At 43.2% G+C, this 22,424-nt stretch overlaps 2 protein-coding genes across 2 annotated transcripts in view; one reads left to right on the top strand and one right to left on the bottom strand.

The window, feature by feature from the left end:
- Positions 1 to 22,424, top strand: part of LOC308298554 (sialic acid-binding Ig-like lectin 15) — a gene marked incomplete at both ends in the record, with an annotated part of 432,712 nt that overhangs the window by 396,751 nt on the left and 13,537 nt on the right. The window lies entirely within an intron of this gene.
- msh5 (mutS homolog 5) lies at positions 10,439 to 22,253 on the bottom strand (the record flags this gene model as incomplete). Its single annotated transcript, XM_080753410.1, has 25 exons — positions 10,439 to 10,553; positions 10,883 to 10,953; positions 11,053 to 11,190; positions 11,544 to 11,690; positions 12,061 to 12,135; positions 12,533 to 12,682; positions 13,178 to 13,304; positions 13,684 to 13,802; positions 14,424 to 14,491; positions 14,637 to 14,724; positions 15,051 to 15,131; positions 15,795 to 15,904; positions 16,033 to 16,105; positions 16,503 to 16,631; positions 16,966 to 17,028; positions 17,590 to 17,728; positions 17,876 to 17,921; positions 18,266 to 18,348; positions 18,966 to 19,001; positions 19,106 to 19,215; positions 20,484 to 20,605; positions 20,711 to 20,764; positions 20,994 to 21,074; positions 21,192 to 21,315; positions 22,083 to 22,253. The coding sequence occupies 25 exons, from the start codon at positions 22,251 to 22,253 to the stop codon at positions 10,439 to 10,441; spliced, it is 2,520 nt and encodes an 839-aa protein (XP_080609536.1).

Genomic DNA, 22,424 nt, shown 5'->3' with positions numbered 1-22,424 from the left:
TTTTGATTTCGGAAGGGCTAATGGTTAATGATCAAGTAAAAGAATTGCAAGCAAGCCTAGATATTGCAAGACAAAATGAGCCAGTTCTGTTTTTTGTTTTTTCTTATACCATTTTCTTCGCGGAAAGGCATAATGTCTTTGAATGTAAAAAAAAAAGTATATCTCTCTCTCATTTAGTTGTTTTCATTACCATTTAATTGTTTTCTGTCCTGTTTGATCTATAATTTCATCTGGCATTCAGAGTGTAAATAGTATGGCTGCTGACAGTCATGGCAACCCCAGTAGAAATGACTACAGAAAATATGCAAATAAATACTTTGAGCGGCAGGACAATTTGTAAAGATTTTGTGTAATACATAAAACTCAATTTCACTCTTTAACGCTACATGCAATTCAGTTGGGATGTGTACATTAAATTGTTTATACTCAAACAGGCTATTATTTATCTATTTTAATTTATGGGGTAAATGGTAGCCTATGCAACTTTGGCTTGTGAGGTTACTGTAGCTGTTTGCTGGAATGTGTGACTGGACAAAATAAACGAGTTGCACACTAACTGTTGTCCTGACCTGGCCTCCAGTAATGTCACAACACTATTTCTGTCATTACACACTGGCACAGAGGTTGTTTACATGTGGTCATCATCATTACCTCAGACCTGCAACTTGCAGATCTTTTTACATCCTCAAATTCCCAGGAAGGCCTCACACAAAGCATAGGAGTCTCTCCAGGCTACTTTCATTGCTCTTGACATAAATTGCACATTTGAAAATAATCAATATGCTAGATGCAAGCAATATTGTAGACCAGTGGTTTTCAAACAGTGTTCCTTGAAGGGGTGGTTCCCAGCTAAAAGATGCTGAGATTGGTAATCAAAATGGAGATTTAATTATTGTTACACATTTGCATTACTTAATTTACAAGAAGTCTACACAATTAGAGAATGTAGAAAAAATGTTATTTTGATCAATGTGTGCCTGTCACCTCTCCTATAGCACCAACATCAACACAGCATGGTCACATCCTAACCAAACAACAACATATTATATTCTATATTCTATGTTTTCAGAGTCAGTGTCAGAGAGGCTAAATGTCATCAAATCGTGGTCCGCGGCTCAAATGCCCAATGAATATTAAATGGGAAAAAAACACTGACTAATTGCAGATTTGGACTTTAAACGTAGACCTATAGTTTGTATTATATCAGCCAAACGGACACTCCCTCGCTCCCCCTTCTTTCTTTTGACAAATTGTTCTATACAAACTAATAATAACTGGTCTTGTCGTGGGACTGGCCTGGACTCTCCGTTGATTCCCACGACCCTTTCATGCATGCATGCATGCATTGCAGTGTGTACGCACACACACACACACACGCACGCACGCACGCACGCACGCGCGCGCACACACACACACACACACACACACACACACACACACACACACACACACAACTCAGACGACAGAGGGAGTAGGTTGCAGATCAGATCAGCAGCGTGCTGTTGTAGCCTACACTGGCTGCATGAACCACTGGATGAAGACGTCTGAACATTCTTTCTGAAGCAAGCTGGGGATATGATGGGGAAACTCCTCTGACTTACAAATCTAAATGGGAGACAAGATAGATATTTATAGCCTAGTGTTTTACAGATGATTAGCCCACGGAAATAGTTTTTATTGAATTGATTCTTATTTATTCTATCAATGCCGACGATCTACGACGGATGGACGTGCGAATGAAGGCGTGAGTAGCTTGTTCATCAACTTTATGCTTGTAGGCTACTACTATGCATAGCGCATTTCTGATTAGAATGGATGAACACAAGACGGTAAAGCTGCAGCAGGATGCCTACTACAGTAGTCTACGTGTCAAGATAAGATAATGAAGGTGATGTTCCTCCCAGCGTTGTGGAGGAAAGCGTGATCAAGATGTTGGCTTGTATGGTCACTCAGTTTAGCAACTCAATTGCCTCGTCAAACATACACTTTCATCGAGATAGGCTATAAACTCAAACAGACGTTTGTAAATTAATCACTTAAATCTATTATGCAGAATACAAAAATATTAGAAAAAACAATGTTAACGTTAAAACAACAGAGTAGCCTATGCCCTGTAGCAAAGCCATACAATGCACTCATTAAAATAGGCTTCTATTGTAGTACATAAATTAACTTAAATGTATAGGCTATATATTTTTTAATCCATTAGTACCCAATACATAGTAGGATAGTGTCAGGTAGTTTATTCCACCTTAATAACAAGCCTGATAAGAAAATACTCTTCTCTTCTATCAAGCTCTAATTTTGGCTTTGTCAGGACATAATCTGTGCTGTGCCTGTATTCCTTTTCTCATTGACATAATGTATCTTTCCACAAAGGGTGTCAGTCATAAATAGCTCTTGGTTTCTTTGTAGCCTATTAATCATTCTTTGGGGAATACAATTTTAATTAGCTCGATCTATTTTCATAATTGTAGTCTGATCAGAAGTGGTATGGTCTGTCTGGGCTTACTTCTGTTACTTATTTCTGTTAAATACAACTGATACAAAAACATTATATTTAACCAAAATCCATGGCCACAGTCAGTAGGGAGTTTTGTGAGTGGAGAGACACTTGAATTCCCCTAGAGGGACTGGCTAAAGTAGTTATTTCCTGTTGTGTACAATGCAAAGGAAAATAACTCTTATTAAGCAAATTACAGCTGTCATCCTGCGGGAACCACATTCTTATACTCTGTTGTAACTTCTCGTAAGATGTTTCATGCACTGAAAATAGCAGATCTACAAGCTCACCACGTGCATCGTGCAACGTTGTTGTACACAGGGGTCTTGTGGTGCATGTGATTTTTTTGACATACAAAATGAATAGACAAACAAAAGGGCTAGCCTCTATACACTTGGGAGTCCTTGAAAATAAAATGCTAAAGAACCACTGTCCTAGTGGACTCCTACTGTACCCTGGAGACTGACATTCAGTAATTGGGTCTTATTATCAAAATAAGAACATTATAATGTTGTGTAAAAACGTATAGAACGGACGATGCCAAGTCTTGCCACGGACACATATGTCCGTGTACGGATAAATTGATGACCCCTGGTCGTACAGCAAAGTATCAATCTGGCTTTAACCCTTTCATCTTTTGCTCTCTAATCCCCTCCCCTATCGTTTCCAGTGTGAAGCTGAAGGATGACGGCAGCGGGGTCCAGTGGAGCGGCCAGTCCCGTCTGTAGCCCCGCCCACTCCCACTCATCCCAGTCACAAGCACCGTCGGCCTGTGGCCCTGGGACATGCTGGCGCCACAAGAGGAAGGAGAGGCTCCTCCAGACCAGGCTGCACCTCCGCTCTGCCCCAGGGGTGTGGCTCCTGCTTGGCGTCGGCGTGGTGCTGGTGGGGATGTCCGTGGCGGTGGCCGGCTACGTGATCTCTGCACCGCGTCCCACCGCCACCGGCCGCGGCAGCTCTCACGCCGACCGCATGAAGCTGGCCGGGCCTGTGGTCATGGGCGTCGGCCTGTTCGTCTTCATCTGCGCCGCCACGCTCCTCTACGAGAACCGGGACCGCGAGCTCCTCAGGCTGGTGGCGTCCGACGACCTGGAGGACCTGAAGCCGGAGGAGGACAACGGCTGGATGGAGGATTCTGAAGAACAGCACGGCGGTAGCTGTCGGGAGGAGGCCCGGCGTGAGTCAGTGGATGATATGGAGCAGGGATCCTGCAGCATTTCCTCCTACGCACCACGCTCTCTCTCCAGCCAGAACCTGGTGGTTGGTCCTCCTCTGTCGCCCCGGAATAGACGCAACATCAATAGCAGCTCCCCAGAGGGCCAGCGCGGCCCCTGGGAAACGCCGCCACCACCTGAGAATGGGGAGGCTCAGGGAGGGAGGGAAGGACCGGGGTCAGAGGGGAATGTGGAGGAGGGGAAGGGGGAGGGTGGGTCGACACGACTGACTCGAGTCCTGCACCACCAGGAGCCCACCTCTTGCTATCCCTCCTCCCACTGTCCGTCCCCCTCTCTGTCCTCCTCGCTATGCTCTGACTCCTGCAACTCCAGCGAGATAAATTTCAACATAAGGACAGGCTTGCCTGCCAATGATGGACAATAGCACATCAACCACAGGCCTCTAAATACACACACACATGGAGATACATGGATGCTCAAGATGTTCCTACTATTATTATTATATTGGTGACCTTTCATTAAAACCCCAGCATCCATATTGTGGGGGAAATCCTTAGCCGAAAATAGCAGATCTACAAGCAGAAAAGGCACTAGTAAAGAGCCCAGAGGGACTCTGTCAACCAAGTACAGGGTTTAAGTGGTTAAAACAGGCTGAATGCCTTGTATGCTAAATGCTTCAGAGTGGTGCAGTGGTGAGTGAGTGGTGCTTCCTTTTCGCCCACCCAGGTTTGGTGGAGTTGAAACTATGCTGTTTGATGTCAGCTTGCCAGCTTGTTGTCTTTACTCTCCCCAAATCCCCAAAGAGTCAGAGTTTGACCGTATTTGGTCCTTGAGGAGGATTGCAAAATTTTGGGTTGGTGCCATATTGGGAGATGGACACACACACACACACACACACACACACACACACACACACACACACACACACACACACACACACACACACACACTCACACACACACACACTCACACACACACACACACACACCCATGCATGCACGCGTGTATACTGTACACGCACACGCGCGCACACACACACACACACACACACACACACACACACACACACACACACACACAAGATTTTGTGTCCCAGGGGGTTTCTTTTTGTAGGGAACAGAGCTTGATTAGAGGACAACCCAGATTAAAGTCTCCAGTGAGCGTTTATATAATCTCACATTTATTAATCTGAGAAAATGGCTTTTCTATAAGACGAGCACATAAGGACACAATCCCACTCACGCAGACAACACCCCCCATGCACCATTCAGCAGGAATATCGTTTGGTATTCCGTGCACATGCGAATGCAGACCCAAGCTGTTTTTAATTGTAATTCAACCTTTCTTTCTGTTGAACACAGTGTCAGCCCGCACAGCTTTGTCATTCTCAGGAGTCTGTTTAGGCTAGATGTTGAAAAATTGCAAACTTTGTGGCGTAGAGGAGGCCTGGTATAGACAACAACAAGCACAACGGTGGTTGTTAGGAGTTATTCCTGACACGGCTGAGCGAGCACACACGGTCCTCCGAGTCCTGTTACTGGAGGCTCACTCACCCACTGTTCTGACCTTTCATCTCTTCATCATCTGATTCCTACGCTTTATTCAAATGCGAAACGCTTTCAGAGCAGCTTCATTTTCCATCCTCTCGGGGCTCTTGCTGCAGAGCGCACTAGCTGCACAAAACAACAACAGAAAAGCAACAGGGAATGGTTCACTGGCGATAATGATCCACTTTTTCTCGTTTAGATTCAGGAATATAACGTTTTGAGTAAAAACATAGTTTCCACACAGGCCAGCATGCAGACAAATTAAAGAGAGGTATGGGTTTAGGCAGGGTGGGATTTTTAATTATCCTTGAGCATTCTCCTCCAGCCCGCTAATTACGCCGAGGATCAGACTGAGGGGTTTTTATAGGTATTTTAGAACTGCAGAGCATTTCCTCTGTTCGGGCCCATGCTGGGTTTCTGCCATCCAGATGAGGACTGAGACTGAAGATTGCAACAATCTGCAACAAGCCACAATCACACATATCACTCCGACAGCACTTCTCTCTCAGACACGCAACGAGCACTTTTATACGCAAAGATATGACATCAATGGACTGCTGATATGTCAGTAGTAGGATGAGGGGGAGATCTTTTTTGTGATGATTATTATGCCATTGGAAATCTGCATACAGTTTTCTTTGTTTGGTTGTCAAATTGTAATCCGATGTTAACATCAGATTAAATTCAGATGTGTAAAATGTCCTTGATTCTGACCCTAAACTCTTTGAACCTCTGAGTCTTTATACACACACAAATGCAAGAATTCATGAAGAGTATTTTTGGTCAATACGTTTACTCTAGAAGCATTTTATAGTGGACTAAGTATAATGCAGAATTGTATATCCTCTGTCCCCCTTTGTGAGCGTTGTGAGGCTGTTTAGATTCATATCAATTTGAGTACAGGGAGGGAAATAAGCTGCTTAACTCATTGCTGACTCAGGACACATGTGGTCCAACAGTTCCTCATAAGGAGAGAGGAGCTTGAAAGATATAGAAGTCACTTGTGGTTCAAAAGACACAATTAACTGAGAATCACCCAAGTTGATCCCAGCTGTAATGTTATTTGATCTGTCTATCACAACAGAGTCATCTTGTCAGTCGGTTTGTCTGATGATGCCTCCATGAATATGAAGAAGGTAAATAACAGTAGATGGACAAATGTTTCAACTCTTTCTGAGGATGGCATATAAAGTGTTCTTACCTAGAACACACACCTTAAAAATAAAAAAGGTGAATATACTGAATAAACTTATTAGACCAAAAGTAACAATCTGCTATTGTTGCGTGAGTATTATTGACTCACTGCCTCAGCCTGATGGCCTCAAAAGTCTAGTATCTCCCCTAGACCATGGGGATATATATCCCTTTGGTCTGGTGGTTAAGATGTCCACACGGGAGACCTGGGTACGAATTCCGGGCATTACACAGTAATTAACAATCTCCCATCTTTTTCACAACAGTTGTGATTGGTCTAGATAGAACTAAACTTTTTAATACCGTGATCGGCCTGTGGAGGTACATTTGTCTCAGGATCCACTGAATATTGTGCAGTAATTAAGCACTACATTTTCATTACCATGTCACAAATGTGAGATAATTGTGGCATTTCTATTTGTATATTGTTCATAAGTACAGTATTCCCCTTTAGTCTTAAATCATAGGCCACTAATGATCAAATGAAACACAAGGCGTGAATAATTTTACATTTGCGTAAATAGTGCACAAATGGAGGATCTTTAAAACAAATTAAACATAGCCTGGCATAAAATTGTTTCCCCACCTGGACCTACGGTATATGCTGTGATCCACTCATGGGTCATGACCCACAGTTTGAAAACCACTGGTCTAGAAAATGAATGACTGACTAATCCAATTGTAGTCAGAGACCTAGACCTCCTAAGCCCCTTTCTCTTTCTATGCCTTGCATGTTGCAAGGAGCATTGTTCTGAAATGAACTGCTTCATCTTGTGTCTGTTTGCCATCTTGATGCTCACACCAACTAAAGGTAAGACAATCTGTTCCCTTCAAATTCCATTGGTCAAATCTGTTCATTTGAGCTATAAACCTAACATTTCTGTTTTATGTCTGTATCCCCTATTCTAAAGGCAAATACCTTAATAACTTGCATATTCTATTCTTTAAATGTCAACATTGAGATATAAAAAACGAATACTTCCCTTACAAACACCATTATGCTATAACTTGTTAACTGTATCCGTTGCTTAATACAAAAAAATGATTTACCGGTATATAGACTGAGGGCACGTGATTGGATTTATTAATAATAACTTAAACCACCTGTTGGTGGTCAACATGAACCAGACATTAAACTATAGAGCCTATTCAATGTCATGGTCTATATCTTTGATACTAAAGTTATACCACCTTCTCTCATTCATAAAAGCACAAGAAAGGGTTTGATTTGTCTGGGGTCTAGTTTAGGTTTTGTAGTATGCAGATTACATACATTTAAATGTTTCATGTAATAAAACTTAATACAATTAGAAGAGGTCAGTGACCAACATCAACACACTGCAAAACATTTCCTTATTCCAACATACAGTAGTTGTGCTGTGGCAGTGTAGCCTTACCCCAGTGTCCTACTCTGGTCCTATTACAGTAGTTTACCTGAGCTAGCATCGGCTAACAGGATGAGAGGGGATAAGCACTCTGAGCTTCTCTCAAACTAGTCTCCAGGAACCAGGAAACAAGATTACTTGTTTTTTCCACCGGTGGCCCGGTTCTGTTGTTAAACAGCTAACTGTTTAACAACAGATTACAGAATGTGCTCAGACAGACAGTAAACTCCAAACCTGAATTCTCAAACAATGGGTTTCAAAAGCACAGTTCTACAGACAATTTTGCTCTTGACCACTCATTTCAACATGCCCAAAATATTTCAACAGAACACAATTATACGGTATATTACATTTTAAAATAAAATTGTTGTCATATGCAGTCTAAAATGAGTGCTGTGCAATGCCTTCTAGATGTCTGGAGCACACTGAAATCGGCTTTTCAGACATTTCCATGCATTAATTCTTTTCTCATTTTGCATTTCATTGTGTCCATAGGGAATTAACTGAGACTCCACTTGGCTCTAAGCACTTAAGTGAGTGGCTGGGGACTGGGGTTGATAAATGAGTAACCAAGCTTCCAAGCTATCATTATGTCCCTAGGACAAAGCTTTAAAGATGTGACTGGAATGTTCAACTGTAGCAGATTTTTTCCCCCCTAATAGTTTTCTGTCCAAATATTTGGCCATCATTTTATAACACACTCATCCAAAGCCACAGCTTGTACACAGTTGAATGAATTATAAACACAATACATGTAGTGCTATTCCTCATATGTTTATCTCTATTTTCATCAACATGCCTCCACTTTCTTTTGTCACACTCAAATCACAATAGAGTAAATGGTCATTGTGTTTTCTCTGGGGGTGTCAGGTGAGGAAGAGGAGCGGCTGGAACAGCAAGAACAGCTGGAGAATGAGGAAGAGGCAGCGTTACTAGAGTGTTTCCGCTGTGACCTGGGCTTCTGGGACGCTTGCTATACCACCACCACCAACTGCAGTGCTGGGGAGAAGTGTTACACTGGCCGAGGAAAAGCAGGTGTGTTGTAAACATTTGGCTGTCTGTGCTTTACATTGTTGAGTGCATGTCAAGGCATTTGTATACTTGAGTATGTGTGGTTTTTGTGTCTTGTTTATAAATGTCCCCTCAGTACATTAATTCATGGAATTAATCCCATAGCCTCTTATCACACCATAAAGAGACATTAAATACTGTATACAGGTGTGTATGTGGTAACACTAAAACAGTACTAGAGCAAGGAGGGCTCAACGTGTGCGATGCTGATTAGTATGAATTCATCATGCTAAAGTGTATTATACTTAAGTCTGACTGTCATCATTGCTGTCCAGTGGTGGGAAAAGTACTCACATTGTTTAAGTAAAAGTATCAAAATACTGCAATGTAGAAAATAGCAGATCTACAAGCTTGTAGATCTGCTATTTTCAAATGGCTGATTAAATATAGGTGGATGTTTGTATTTTTGTAGTAATAATCAAAATCTACAAAGTATTTGTGTATACATCTACTTAGTTAGCCTACTTTAACACCAGTGTTGCTGACTGTCTCCTTGTAGCGGAAGGCCTGGATGTCAAGACCCTGGGCTGTGTGAGGGAAGAGGAATGTGGGAATGAGACCACAGTGGAGATCTTCTCCAACACCGTTGTCTTCTACGTCATGACCAAGCACTGCTGTGACACGCCCTTCTGCAACGCAGCACACAGCCCTCACATCAACACACCCCTGTACCTGACTGTAGCCACACTAACAATCTGGCACCTCACTGCAGGGGATTTAATAGGAACATGATAACCAACGATAACCAACGAGATTCTCACTCCTTCTCTTGAGATATAAAAAAGACTCCATTAGCTCCATCAGGAAAACAGTGAAAAACCTTTTGATGGTTGTGTCAAACCAGTGGGATTTCTTCACCAGGACACACAACAGCAGTAGAAAACGGTCGATGTGATGATTGTGTCAAATGTAAATAAACTAGACCAGGTCAACCTGGTTGTGCCAGACCCCGGTTCTGCCAACCCCGGTTCTGCCGACCCCCTGTCTGTCATCATCATTTATGACATCATGCCTTTTGTAGGCATGTCATCATCATGTCATCATCATATATACCCTTTATATAGAAAAGGGACAGACCGACATTTGCTTATGTAGGCCTACCCATTTCATGGGTCTGGCAAAAACAACAACATGTAATTAAATGCTAAGTCTTTCTCCAGGAACACAGGAAGGTAGTACATTTGTGTTTACAGTAATTTATTGAACATTTGTACAAGTGTACAGTATTTTAATGAAAATGAAGAAAATACATAAGCTGGGAAGTTGATTCATGTTTTCTGCAGCAACAAAAGCAATTGGTATTACCACGTACCAGTACCCCAGAATTATTTAATCCAAAAAGACAACAAGTAATTGGATTATTAATGTGGTTATATTAAAGTAAACTGTTTGACAGGGAAACCCCACATCACAAGTAGAACGTAAGAGCAAAATAGAATGGTGAATGTGGTTGGGGACCTAAAACTCCATAGTCAAACCTGTGAGTTGCTCCCAGTATGAAACCAACTGGGAAGCTCTGTCTGTGATAACCAACTTGTACTGAGAGCAAGGGCCAGGACAGTATTACAGTATGTCTCCACCAGAGGGCAGTATCACTTCTTTCATGAAGCGCTGCAGATCAATGTCCTTGTCCTCCAGGTCCATGTGTAGGAACTTATCCACCACGGATGCACACCTGCTGGCACAAGTACATATCATTGTTGTCAGGTGGAAACCTTGTATGAGGTAAAATAGTGAAAATAGCTGATCTACAAGCACACAACGCCTCGCACCGCGAGGCATTGTGTGCTTGTAGATTGGCTACTTTCACTAGTTTTGTGCGATGGTCTTAAGCAGGGTTTTACTTTACGAAAAAACGTACACATTTGAAACTTGGAGATACAAGGTGTCTGCCCGACAGTGATGATATATACATTACACACAACATGGCACTACACAGCCCACGGTCATGCTTTTGTCTTTGTATTGTAATTGCGCGTTGTGGTTTGAGTGGATATAGAAACTCACCGGGTGGCCTGATCGTCCGATTTTCTGTCGACGCGTTTGATGGTCTTCCCTGTTCTGTACAATTCGGATACCTTTGCCAAACACACACCCACACAAACAGTAAGGCCCACTCCGCCTACACATACAGCGTATTCACATATTCATTTTCTTCTGTGTAAGTGTGTTTGTACCTCCACTCCTCTCTGTACCAGGCTGGCTGGCAGGCCCGCCAGTGTAGCGATGTTGGCAGCATAACTGGAGCGGCAAATCCCTTCTTTCAGCTGGTACAGAAACACCAACTCATCATTGTCCACGGCAGTCTCAAGAGTCTAAAACACACACACACACACACACACACACACACACACACACACACACACACACACACACACACACACACACACACACACACACACACACACACACACATACAAATATAGAAAAACGACTTAATTAACATACAAAACAGAAACTTTAAAACAGCATAAAATGGAGAGAACACTAGGAACTGTTTGACTGGTCATTCGGTATCAGCAAATGTCTACTCTACATGACATTGTTTTTGCACCAAGTATAAATGATCCATGTTATGCTCTCCCACAGATGTTTGATGGGTTCAGGTCTGTTCTATGTCACTGTAACTGTCAACATTATACCAATGTGTGTCAGTACCAGTACCTACCAGCAGGGAGAGCTGCTCCGAGGAGGGGAGGAGGCCCATCTGGAGCAGACTGTGGAAGTTGGTGGCCAATAGGACGTGAGGAACTTCCCCGGGAACTCTTTTGAGCCAATGAGAGATCGACGCCGCCAGCAGGGACAGGCCATCCACCTATAGAGCATTAGAATATTAATATAGTTAACTGTGTGACGCAAATAAAGAATAAATAAAGATTTAACCCCATACAGTTTTCTGAAAAAACTATGTTTCTATATCAAAAACAAAAATCAAGGACCCCCAGAATTATGTGTATTTGGCTGCCGATCCCCATCTCAATATATTTTGTTCCAGGCACCCTGACAAAGAAAGATTTGAAAATATATATATTCAAAGATTTGCACAAATTATCATGATTTTTCTAAAATAGCAGATCTACAAGCTCATGGCACGGCACCAAGTGCAGCGCAATGAGCTTGTAGATCTGCTATTTTTGAATAGCTGAAGTATCCGTACTGTATGTGAGGGAACAAAGTGTGCTTACAGTGTTGGTTCCTTTGCCGAACTCATCAATGAGAACCAGTGAATTGCCGCTACTGTTGTTCAGAGCGTGGGCCATCTGGAGAACAGACATATTCAGATTTACCATTTGTTTTTACAGATACTTATGTATATTATGCACATTTATTATGTCTTTCTCTATCTATCTATCTTTCTTTGTGTGTGTGTGTGTGTGTGTGTGTGTGTGTGTGTGTGTGTGTGTGTGTGTGTGTGTGTGTGTGTGTGTGTGTGTGTGTGTGTTTGCGCGTGCGTGCGTGCATGTGAGAGTGTGCAAGACTGTGGGTAGGCGGCACGCTCGCAGTTGCAATGCCTGAACAGGAGGGTAGTGGGAGTGAACCAGGATACAGTAGTGTTGGAATATCAGTAAAATGTACACGTAGGCTCACCCACAAACACACCAGTTAGTGCACTGCATAATGTGTTGTGCGTAGGCGTGCACCAACTAGGTACTGTACCTGGTTGAGGTCTATCATGAAGGTGCTGAGGCCCAGAGACACTGACTCTCTGCTCTGCATGCGCGTGAAGATTCCATCCACCAGACCAATCTCCGCCTCCTTCGCCGGGACGTCTGAGCCAATCAGAGCCATGAACACCACCAGACCCACCTAGCAATAAAGTAAGTCAGTCAGTCAGGGGAGGGGGTTGAAGGAGTTTGACGTTGTGATCGGCTAATGAGATTCAGGCGCTACACTGTTGTTAACTAATCAGTGGTTCCCAAACTTTTCAGAGATTAGACGTTTGCCCGGGGCCCGAACTAGTGAAAACAGCAGGTCTACAAGCTCAAACGGTGTCGCTTTGTGCGTCGTTGTGTGCTTGTAGATCGCCTATTTTAACTATATAGGCTACTTCTTAAACATTACGTTTTCTAATTTATGTCTTACTGAAAAAAAACATTGAATTTGTTTTTAATTCATGAAAGATTTCGCTTCTTTGGGAATGTTTTTTGAAATGTTTTGAAATAATAATAATTAAAAACAAAACGTAGGGGTAAAGGGACCCATAAAGATGTGTCCGCAACCCACAAATGGGTCCCGACCCAGTGTTTGGGAAACAGTGGACTAAAATGGTCAGTGACAGATGTGTATGACTGACTGTCATACCTGTTTAAGGTAGATGCTCTTGCCAGATGAGTTGGGTCCGGTGATGATCTTAAGCCGGCCCTGTGACTCAGAACTCTGGAAGGAGTTGGCCACAAACACAGGCGAGCAAAGCTCGAACAGTGGGTGTCTGCAAGACAGAGGGAATTAAAATCGTATCTGGCTCTCAATTTAATTCCTACAAAGCCTGTGTGTATGTGCACATGTGTCTGTGGATGATTATTGTATGTGTGTACTGTATATCGTCGTTGTCAGGTGGAAACATTGTATGTCCAAAACCTTCCTTTTGTTGTTATTTTTAAAAACGATTTAAACTAGTGAAAATAGTAGATCTACAAGCATTCTACAAGCACAAAACGCCTTGTGTGCTTGTAGAAGATCTGCTATTTTCACTAGTTTTGTGTGACAGTCTTGTATGATGAAGCAGGGCTTTGCTTTACAAAAGAACGTACACATTTGAAACTTGGAGATACGAGGTTTCTCCCCTGACGATATGCATGAGTGGGTACCTGGCCTGTATGAGTGTTATGCGGCTGTGGCTGGCTAACTTGGGGGAGGTGTAACCGTACTCCTGGGAGGCGCTGCTCAAAGCCATCAGGCAGTCCAGCTCAGCACTCAGCTCCAGAACCTATAGAATACACACAGTAGGATATACTGTACAACATACAGATAGTTCAAACTTAACGTGCCATACTTCTGTGTTCACTGACACTTGTGTTGCTGGGGGAACCTGACAGCATTATGCTACGGATACCGTTTAAATCAATGGCATTGAACAAACGTGTCCTATAGACCAATTATTTGTTTACATTAAGACTGAATGCACAGTTGACTGTTTCATGTAATCATTTCCCAACAGATCTCCAGAACTGGTTCTTATCAGTGTGACGTTGTCTGATAAGGGGTCTATATGCCACTGTGGATTGATGACTTCTGTGGATTGATGACTTCCTCTTCCATCTTTGACATGAAAGTTGCTAAACTTGCTATGAATGATGAATTGCATTATCATTAATAGCACTTTTCTATGTACTGAAAGCACTTTAGAATGGTTGATTCAGTCATACATTCTGAGGTGAAACGGCGAACAATCGACGCCAGCATCCTCACTTCCGACATTCAATTCTCACACCAATGGTGGCAAGCTAACACCGACCGACTCATTGGAGGCAAAGTGGGGTTCACTGCCTTGCCTTCGACATGTGGACCGGAGGACACTCCTGGGAATTTCTGTGTCGTCTTCACCTACCTTGTACAGAGCAGAGCTCCTCTCCAGTGTTATGGTTTGAAGCTGTGTCATAACAGCTGTCTCCATGTCTGAGAGGAAGGAAGACAAACTTCAGCAGGAAAGAGAGCTAAGAATCTAACATAGCCAGGTATCTAAATCCCACAGGTATCCAGGTGATAAAAGACAATGCATTTAAGTAAATGTTGGATAAGACAAGGGGAACACAAAAAGCACCTCTGATGTCACAGTGCAGGTCACCCAGCAGATCATCCAGTTCTCTGGTTCTTTGGCTACGGTAGTGCAGACGTTCATCTGACAAAAACTAAAAAAAAGAAAAAAACAGACAAGATTGGAGCAATTTTGTCTGGTGTGTGAGAGGACATGCATGCATGTATTTGGGTGAAAAGTCAATCACATAGAAATTAGGGCATTCACGAATAGTGATTTTTAGTATTCGAATTATTCAATCTCAAAGTATTCGAATAGTCGAATATTCGACAGGACTGGCCAAACTGTCAAATATTAAGTAAGCAAGAGGCGAACATTATAAACGTAATACCTACAATTCCAAGTGCTTGTCAGGGTGGGGGGTCGAATAGTGACTTTGCTATTCGAATATTCGGTGAATGCCCTAATAGAAATACACACCATGAAGTCAAGGCCCGGTATCTCAAAATCCTCTTTGTCCACCATGCTGGGCAGCCGGGGGACAGACAGCAGGAAGCCTATCTGTAGAACAAACGTTGTGCTTGCACTTAATGTTGACGCATGATTTTGCATAATCACTCATCTGCTTCTCTCGTGTGGGTGTGGACACAAGTGTGGGGCATCCTAGAGAAACTATGTTATCTTCACATAACTTTTGGAAATCATGAATCAGTTATTATGTATTGCATAAATCAAATACTGTACAGCAGTGGTTCTCAAACTGTGACCCCAGGGGGGGTCCCCAAATTAATTTGGGGGGTCCCTGGATGATTAACTTACTTTGCAACATTGTTTTCTCACTCAACAGTAAACAAACCAACATAAAGTTTAAGTGAGAGGGTAGCCTATATGTACATTTCTAAAGTGACAATTTAAGTACTTTTTAATGCCTCTAAAATGTTAAACATTGGCCAAATTGTCAAATATTGGAGGCAAACATTTTGAAAATAGCAGATCTACATGCTCACAGCGCCTCGCGGTGCGAGGCGTTGTGAGCATGTAGAACTGCTATTTTCACAATAGAACCGTGTTATGCAAAATGTAATTCCTCAACTCTTAGAGCTCGTCAGGGTGGGGGGGTCCCCAGTTAAATAAAATATGATTATTTTGGGGGTCACAGCCTGAAAAGTTTGAGAACCACTGCTGTACAGTACAGTGTTGTAGGTAGACATGACTGTATCAGACCAGAGGGATGTAGATCGCACAGCAAGACGGGATGCGAGCGTCCAGGTGTTCCAGCTCTCTCATCGCCACATCTGTCAGGAAGTCCGACAACCCCATCATCTTCCTCTTCTCTATGGAGGATGTGCAGAGAAAACCTTTTATTCTATGTCTAACAAGTGTGCTGTCATAAAACAGCATTTTTTAACAGAAAACATGATTAATGTTTGCAGAAAGCTCGGAAATTAAACAGTACACTCACTCTCGTCGATTGCAGGGTCCACGTTTGGTTTAATTGTGAAGCGGTTCTCTGTCGCACTGCCCTCAAAGTCCACCTACACAAAAACACGTTCAAACAAACTGTAGCCTCGGGATCCAGGCTACAAACTGACACTCGAAAAATGCAGGAAAAAAAACGAATGAATTTGAAGATGAGAGAGAATTCAATTTCACAGGAGTGCATGCGTGTAATCAAATCACATACTGTACGTACTGTACAGCGATGGCTCTCAAAGTGGGGTCTGGGACCCCCATGTGTCCTTGAGGGGGTTCTAGGAGGTCCCCAGCTAAATGATAGTTTGGAACCAAATGGACCAAATGGTCTGCGGGCTAATAAGTGTCAATTTGGGGGTCCTTGACATGAAAAGGTTTGAGAACCACTTCTGAACACAGTATATGTGTAGTCATGCCACAACAAAGACAACAGAGATATAGAGGCAGAGAACAACTCACCACCCTGTTGATGACGGAGGTGATGTATTGCAGGTCATCAGAGAACCCCTCACTGATTTCACGGAAGAGCTGGATGGACTGGGGCAAGAGGCGCACCGTGTCTCTGATGCACACCGCACTATACACCGTCTGACACACAAATACTTTGCAATATTATTATATGTCGTTGCGAGGCGTTGTGAGCATGTAGATCTGCTATTTTTCACAATTTCTGCCTCTAATATTTTACAATTTGGCCAATGTTCCATTTGTCATTTTAGAGGTATTAAAAAGTTCTTAAATTGTCACTTTAGAAATGTGCAGATACCCTCTATACACTTAAACTTTATGTTGGTTTGTTTACTGTTGAGTGAGAAATAAATGTTGCACATTAAGTTAATCATCTGGGGACCCCCAAAAATAATTTGGGGACCCCCCTGGGGATCACAACCCACAGGTTGAGAGACACTGAAATAGACGTTACCTTGTAGAGACTCTGCCAGTCGGTGACTTTGGTGTGAGAGAGAGACATCCTGTGCAGCAAGGTCTACCACACAAAGAGTACAGATGTGGAATCACAATACAAACACAAACACAAACACAAACAAGCAGCAGGACACAAACTTTAGGTCAGTGGTTTTCAACCCCTATATTTGGCATTTGAGTCGCGCACCACCATTTGATGAGATGTAGCCTCTCAAGACCCCACATTTTGAATATTTTGTTATCGTTGGATACGATTTTTACACGATTCCATGCTGTATTGATGTGTTAGGAGAGATGACCAGCAAAGGTTGATCAAAATAACAATTCCTCTACATTATCTAATTGTGTAGATTTCTTGTAAATTAAGTAATGCAGATGTTTAACAATAATCAAACTCTTGAGAGCGTAAAAATCAACCAAATTAACCTGTACAGGTCCATCTGGTTTCATTTTAAGCTCTCAAGAGTTACCAACTCTCTTGGTTACCAACTCTCCAGGTGACCACCTGGAATCCCTTCAAGGACCACCGGTGGTCCCCAGACCACTGGTTGAAAACCACTGATTTAGGTGATGCAGAGTACAGAGACGTGCAGGAATCAGAGGTCACGGGGTCAGAGTTTACTGGGATGTTCCTGATGTTGCGTAGTGTGGACTGCAGAGTGCTGAGCGCGTCAGAGTTGTGTGGCGTCGTGAAGAAACGGATCACTTCCTGCCTCCTGTTCAAAACCGCCAGGTCACGTGTCGGCCTCAGGAACCACTGGCTGTGAGAGAAAAGGCCCATCACTCACACTCACAACGGGCCACAAGTGCGTCAGTGTATCATCTGTTTCTAATTTGATAGCCAATAGTGCATTTCATTTACAGTACTTCCAAGTTGTGGTTATTTCTGTGTCTCGGGCAATTCTCACCGTAGCATTCTGGAGCCAAACTTGGACCTGCAGCGGTTTAGTATCCCTGCAATACACAAAATGGTAAATGGTAAATGTATATATTGTTTTTTATCCAAAGCACTCGTAGATAGATTGTGCATTGCATTCACCCAGACACACACACACACACACACACACACACACACACACACACACACACACACACACACACACACACACACACACACACACACAGGAAACCATGCAAGGCACCACACTGCACATGAGCAATTAGGAGTTCAGAGTATTGCTCAAGGACACTTCGACATTCACTCTGGGTAAGCCCGGGATCAAACTGGGAAACTCACGGTTCCCATCCGGCCGCTCTACCGCCGGGCTAGGGAGGACTGAAACACTGATGTCACTTACCAAAGAGACTGAGTCCCTCCTTCTCGCCAGACTGCAGCTTGTACACTGATGGGTGAAGTTCCGCCTTAAAGATCTGCAGTACACTGGAACACATATACAGTAACATGGTGATCTCGATCTCTCCCCTCCTTTCTCTATGTGTGTGTGTGTACAGTATGTGTGTGTGTTGTTGTGTACATAAGTGGTTCTCAAAGTGGATTCCAGGGACTCTCTATGTTCCTTTATGGGGGTCTAAATTGACCCATACAAGTCTGTAACTCTGACAAACTCTGTACAAATGGAACCAAATGGACCCATTGTATACTGTCAAGAGTTAAGAGAGGACCTTGAAATGTAAAAGTTTGAGAACCACTGGTGTACATCTTAGAACACTCTTTTTGATTGATTGATTGATTGATTGATTGATTGATTGATTGGCTGATTGATTGAGTATTTTATTAGACAAAAGTGGAGAACAGAACAAGTATAGTCAATACATTAAAAGAATGTAGTACAGTACAAGTACAGTTAAACACCCTGCCTAAAAGGAGCATCCCAAATAAATCATTTTACGGTCTTTTTTACGTCCTTGGTCCTAGGTCCTTGGTATTCAACTCATGGACTTAACAAATAGCAAAAAAAAAAAACATTCAAATATCATCACAGTTATAAAAATAGTATATGTACATGGTAGGGGAGACAAGGGGGGTGGGGCTCTCACCTGTATGTGTCCCGGTCCACATACACCACATCTTTTCTATGAGGAAGATTGAACACAACACAACATCACCATTTCAGAGAATAAACACAGGTCATAGTACAGGTCTCTCTGGTACTGTTTGCCCGCCGTGAGTTTCTTACAGTGTGAAGGTGTGGACCTGTAAAATAGGAACTCCTACACTGCTGTCCTCCAGCTCCACTCCCACTCTCCTTCTGTCCAGACATTTCAACAGGGCACCCACTGACCGTAACTAACACGCACACGTATACGCACACACAAGCGCACACACACGCACACGCGCGCACACACACACACACACACACACACACACACACACACACACACACACACGCACACGCACACGCACGCACGCACGCACACACACACACACACACACACACACACACACACAGTTGATCAGCTGCAGAAGTGATGTGTGTCGCAAAAGCAAGAAATCCAACCAGTGAGCAGTCACAGAGGTTGGTTGAAATAGCCAGTTAGATGACTTTACCCTTTTACCTTTGAGCGTACAGCTGGTTACCTGCCATAGTGGCTAGCAGTATGAACTAACTTCCCAGCCACTGGCAGTATAACGTGTAATTCCCACCGGGCAAAATAAAGATAATATATAACGTTAATTAACACATCGGGTGCCCGGATGTATGACGTGTGTGTGTTTGCTGGTGCCCATGGCAACGCGTCATTTTACCTACCGGCGAGAGTACTGGCGAGAAAAGTAATCCGAGTAAATGTAATCGGAGTATGTCCTGTTTATTTCGCGAAAATCTTCTCTTTCAGTCAGGACCGTTTTTTATCAATTCTGAGCCACATTGTTTGTGTTACGGCATGTAGAAGAGGCTGCCGTTTTGAGAAAAAAATGAAAAAAGGAAGAGAATCCGGAGAAAACACCACTTTTGTGCAGCCGCTAGACAGGAAGTCAACGCGGCCGACGGCGCGTCCGGGTGACGTAATTGCGCGCTGCATGTTGGGAAATGGAGTTTGTTTCATCACCGCGGTAGCCAAGTGCAGTAGATACAGTACAGTATAGTTTACTGTAAAACGCGTCAAACGCGTCGTTGGGCACTCGTAACGATCAAAGAGATTGACTTGTAGACACCACGTGGGCACCCAATGTGTTAACAACAACTGCCGGCCATGTTGTTCTGCTGCCGACAACAGGACACTAACCATCCACTTCAGTTGAGAACAAGTTTAAAAACGATATTCTTAGGGGCGCCCGCTCACCTAGCGGTCCAGGCGCATACCACATAGGCTCTGATGCCTGACAGCGTGTTGCGGGTTCGAGTCCCGATCCCGACAACCTTTGCTGCCACTCCCCATCTCTCTCCCCATTTCCTGTCGGTCTACTGTCCTATCAATAAAGGCATAAAAGCCCCCCCCCCCCCCCCAAAAAAAAAAGATTTTATCTTTATGTTTTATCTTTATGTTTTATCTTTATATTTATCGTTATCGTGCCCGGTGGGAATGACCCTTTAGGGTTCATTTTATTGTGCTTACCATAAGGGGAGAGTTGAATGAGATGCAGGAGGAAAGGTAGGACAGCTTCTCTCTTTCGGTGATGGAGGGCGGAAGGAAAGGCAGGTGGGCAGACAGTAGCCTCTGCTTACTGACCTCCAGGCCTACACCGTGAGAAACATCATGCGAGGAGATGCAATCAAGCAATTATTTTGTCATGAAAAACTAAAACCAACAGTATGCAGGTTGCATCATTCTTTTTCTTTTACCAAAGTCAACGTATGGATAAGTCACCACCTCTGGTTTGTATTCCGGATTGGCAGCTGTGATAACGAGAGCACAGAGAAAATGGTTGCTTGGATGGAAATCAATTAAGTGACAGAATGGTTACCGTAATATCATGAATGAATAACTTTGAAGTTCATGTGATTTAGACTATAGAAACGTTGTTCACTGTTAATGCTAGTTTGCTAGTTCACACTCTATCAGAGCATCAGAGATATCTGTCAAAAAAATAATGCCAGTATATTTTGTGCATATTTATTGCCCCACCGAGTCTCTGCATGAAGCGAACCATCCTGCGTTCCTGCTTTGCGCTGGTAATGATCACGTTAGGACTAATTTCTTGGAGAACTAAGATGACAGGACGAGGCCATAGAGAAATATGACAGAAGATTAAAAAAAGGTAAACAGTCAATTAAATAGTACATGTTCTGAACATTTAAACTGATCAGTGTCGTTGTAGTACACCTCTAGCCAGCAGTTGGAGCTCATGGTTGTCAGGAGTATCTGCCATGTAATGCAAGGAAGAGTCTCTGCTGTCATAAAAGCACAGGCCCACCTGGTCATGCTGTGCCAGAACACTCAGCAACACCTATGGAGAAGAGACACACACACACCATAAGTTCATGAATGAAATCTAATGATACAATATACCGGTACCATAGAAGTGTTTGTCAACCTTTTTCAAATCAAGGTACATTATTTATTCGACATTTGAGCCAAGGACCACCATTTGATGAGATTAAGCCTCTCAGAACCAAAACGTAGATTATTTTGTTGTACGATTTTGTCCACAATTCCATAATGTATTGTAGAGATACTATAGAGGTAACTAAACAGGCAAACGTTGACCAAAATAACACATTTTCTACATCCTCTAATTGTGTATACTTCTCAATGCAGTAAATTAAGCAATCCAGATGTTTAACAATAATGGGAACGGACCTGGAACCCCCCCAAGGACCACTGGTGGTCCCCGGACCACTGGTTTAAAACCACTGTTGTAGACTGTCAGTTATCCATATAGGCTATATTGCCTATTCATAAACAACAGTCCATATCCACAACTTTCCAACATCCCATTGTGCATTGCGCAGAAGTTGCACAGAGCTTCCGGCGCCGCAGCCGAGTGTGATCTACAAGCTCACAACGGCTGCATCTGCGACACAACGTGAGCTTGTATGTCTGCTGTTAACCGGAAGTGTGGTGCAAAAAATTCTCCAGTAAATTCCCGCGGAAAGAGGTGGATAAACAGAAGATCTACAAGCATGTATATCAGCTGTTTTCAGCAGGGCATCCGACATACAGTACAACGAATATCAGACTGTTTAAGCCCACAGGGGCGGGGGGCTCACTCACATCTGGTGGTGACTCTTCGTCCTCTTCATCTGGTCCGTGCAGGCCGGTAGGTGCGTGCTGGCCGGTAGGTCCGTGCAGGCCGGTAGGTCCGTGCAGGCTGGTAGGTCCGTGCAGGCCGGTGGGGCCAAAGCTGGTCCCTGGTCTCTGATGATTCTGCTCCTGAACATCCATGGTTCCTTGTTCTGCTTCTCTGAATCTGGCTGCAGCTTCCTGGTGAGATGAGAAGATAGCTATAAGAAGCAGTGGTGGGAAAGGTATACTAAAAAGTGCAAAATTATTGGTCAAAATGTACATAAAGTAGCTATAGCTATACCAAAAGTAGAAAGTAGCCTATAGCCTACT

The sequence above is a fragment of the Nannobrachium achirus genome (genome assembly GCF_963921795.1).
Source record: "Nannobrachium achirus genome assembly, chromosome: 2".
NCBI classification, from domain to species: domain Eukaryota; kingdom Metazoa; phylum Chordata; class Actinopteri; order Myctophiformes; family Myctophidae; genus Nannobrachium; species Nannobrachium achirus.
Note: the sequence above shows the minus strand (reverse complement) of the source record. Positions and strands in the feature narration are given on the sequence as shown.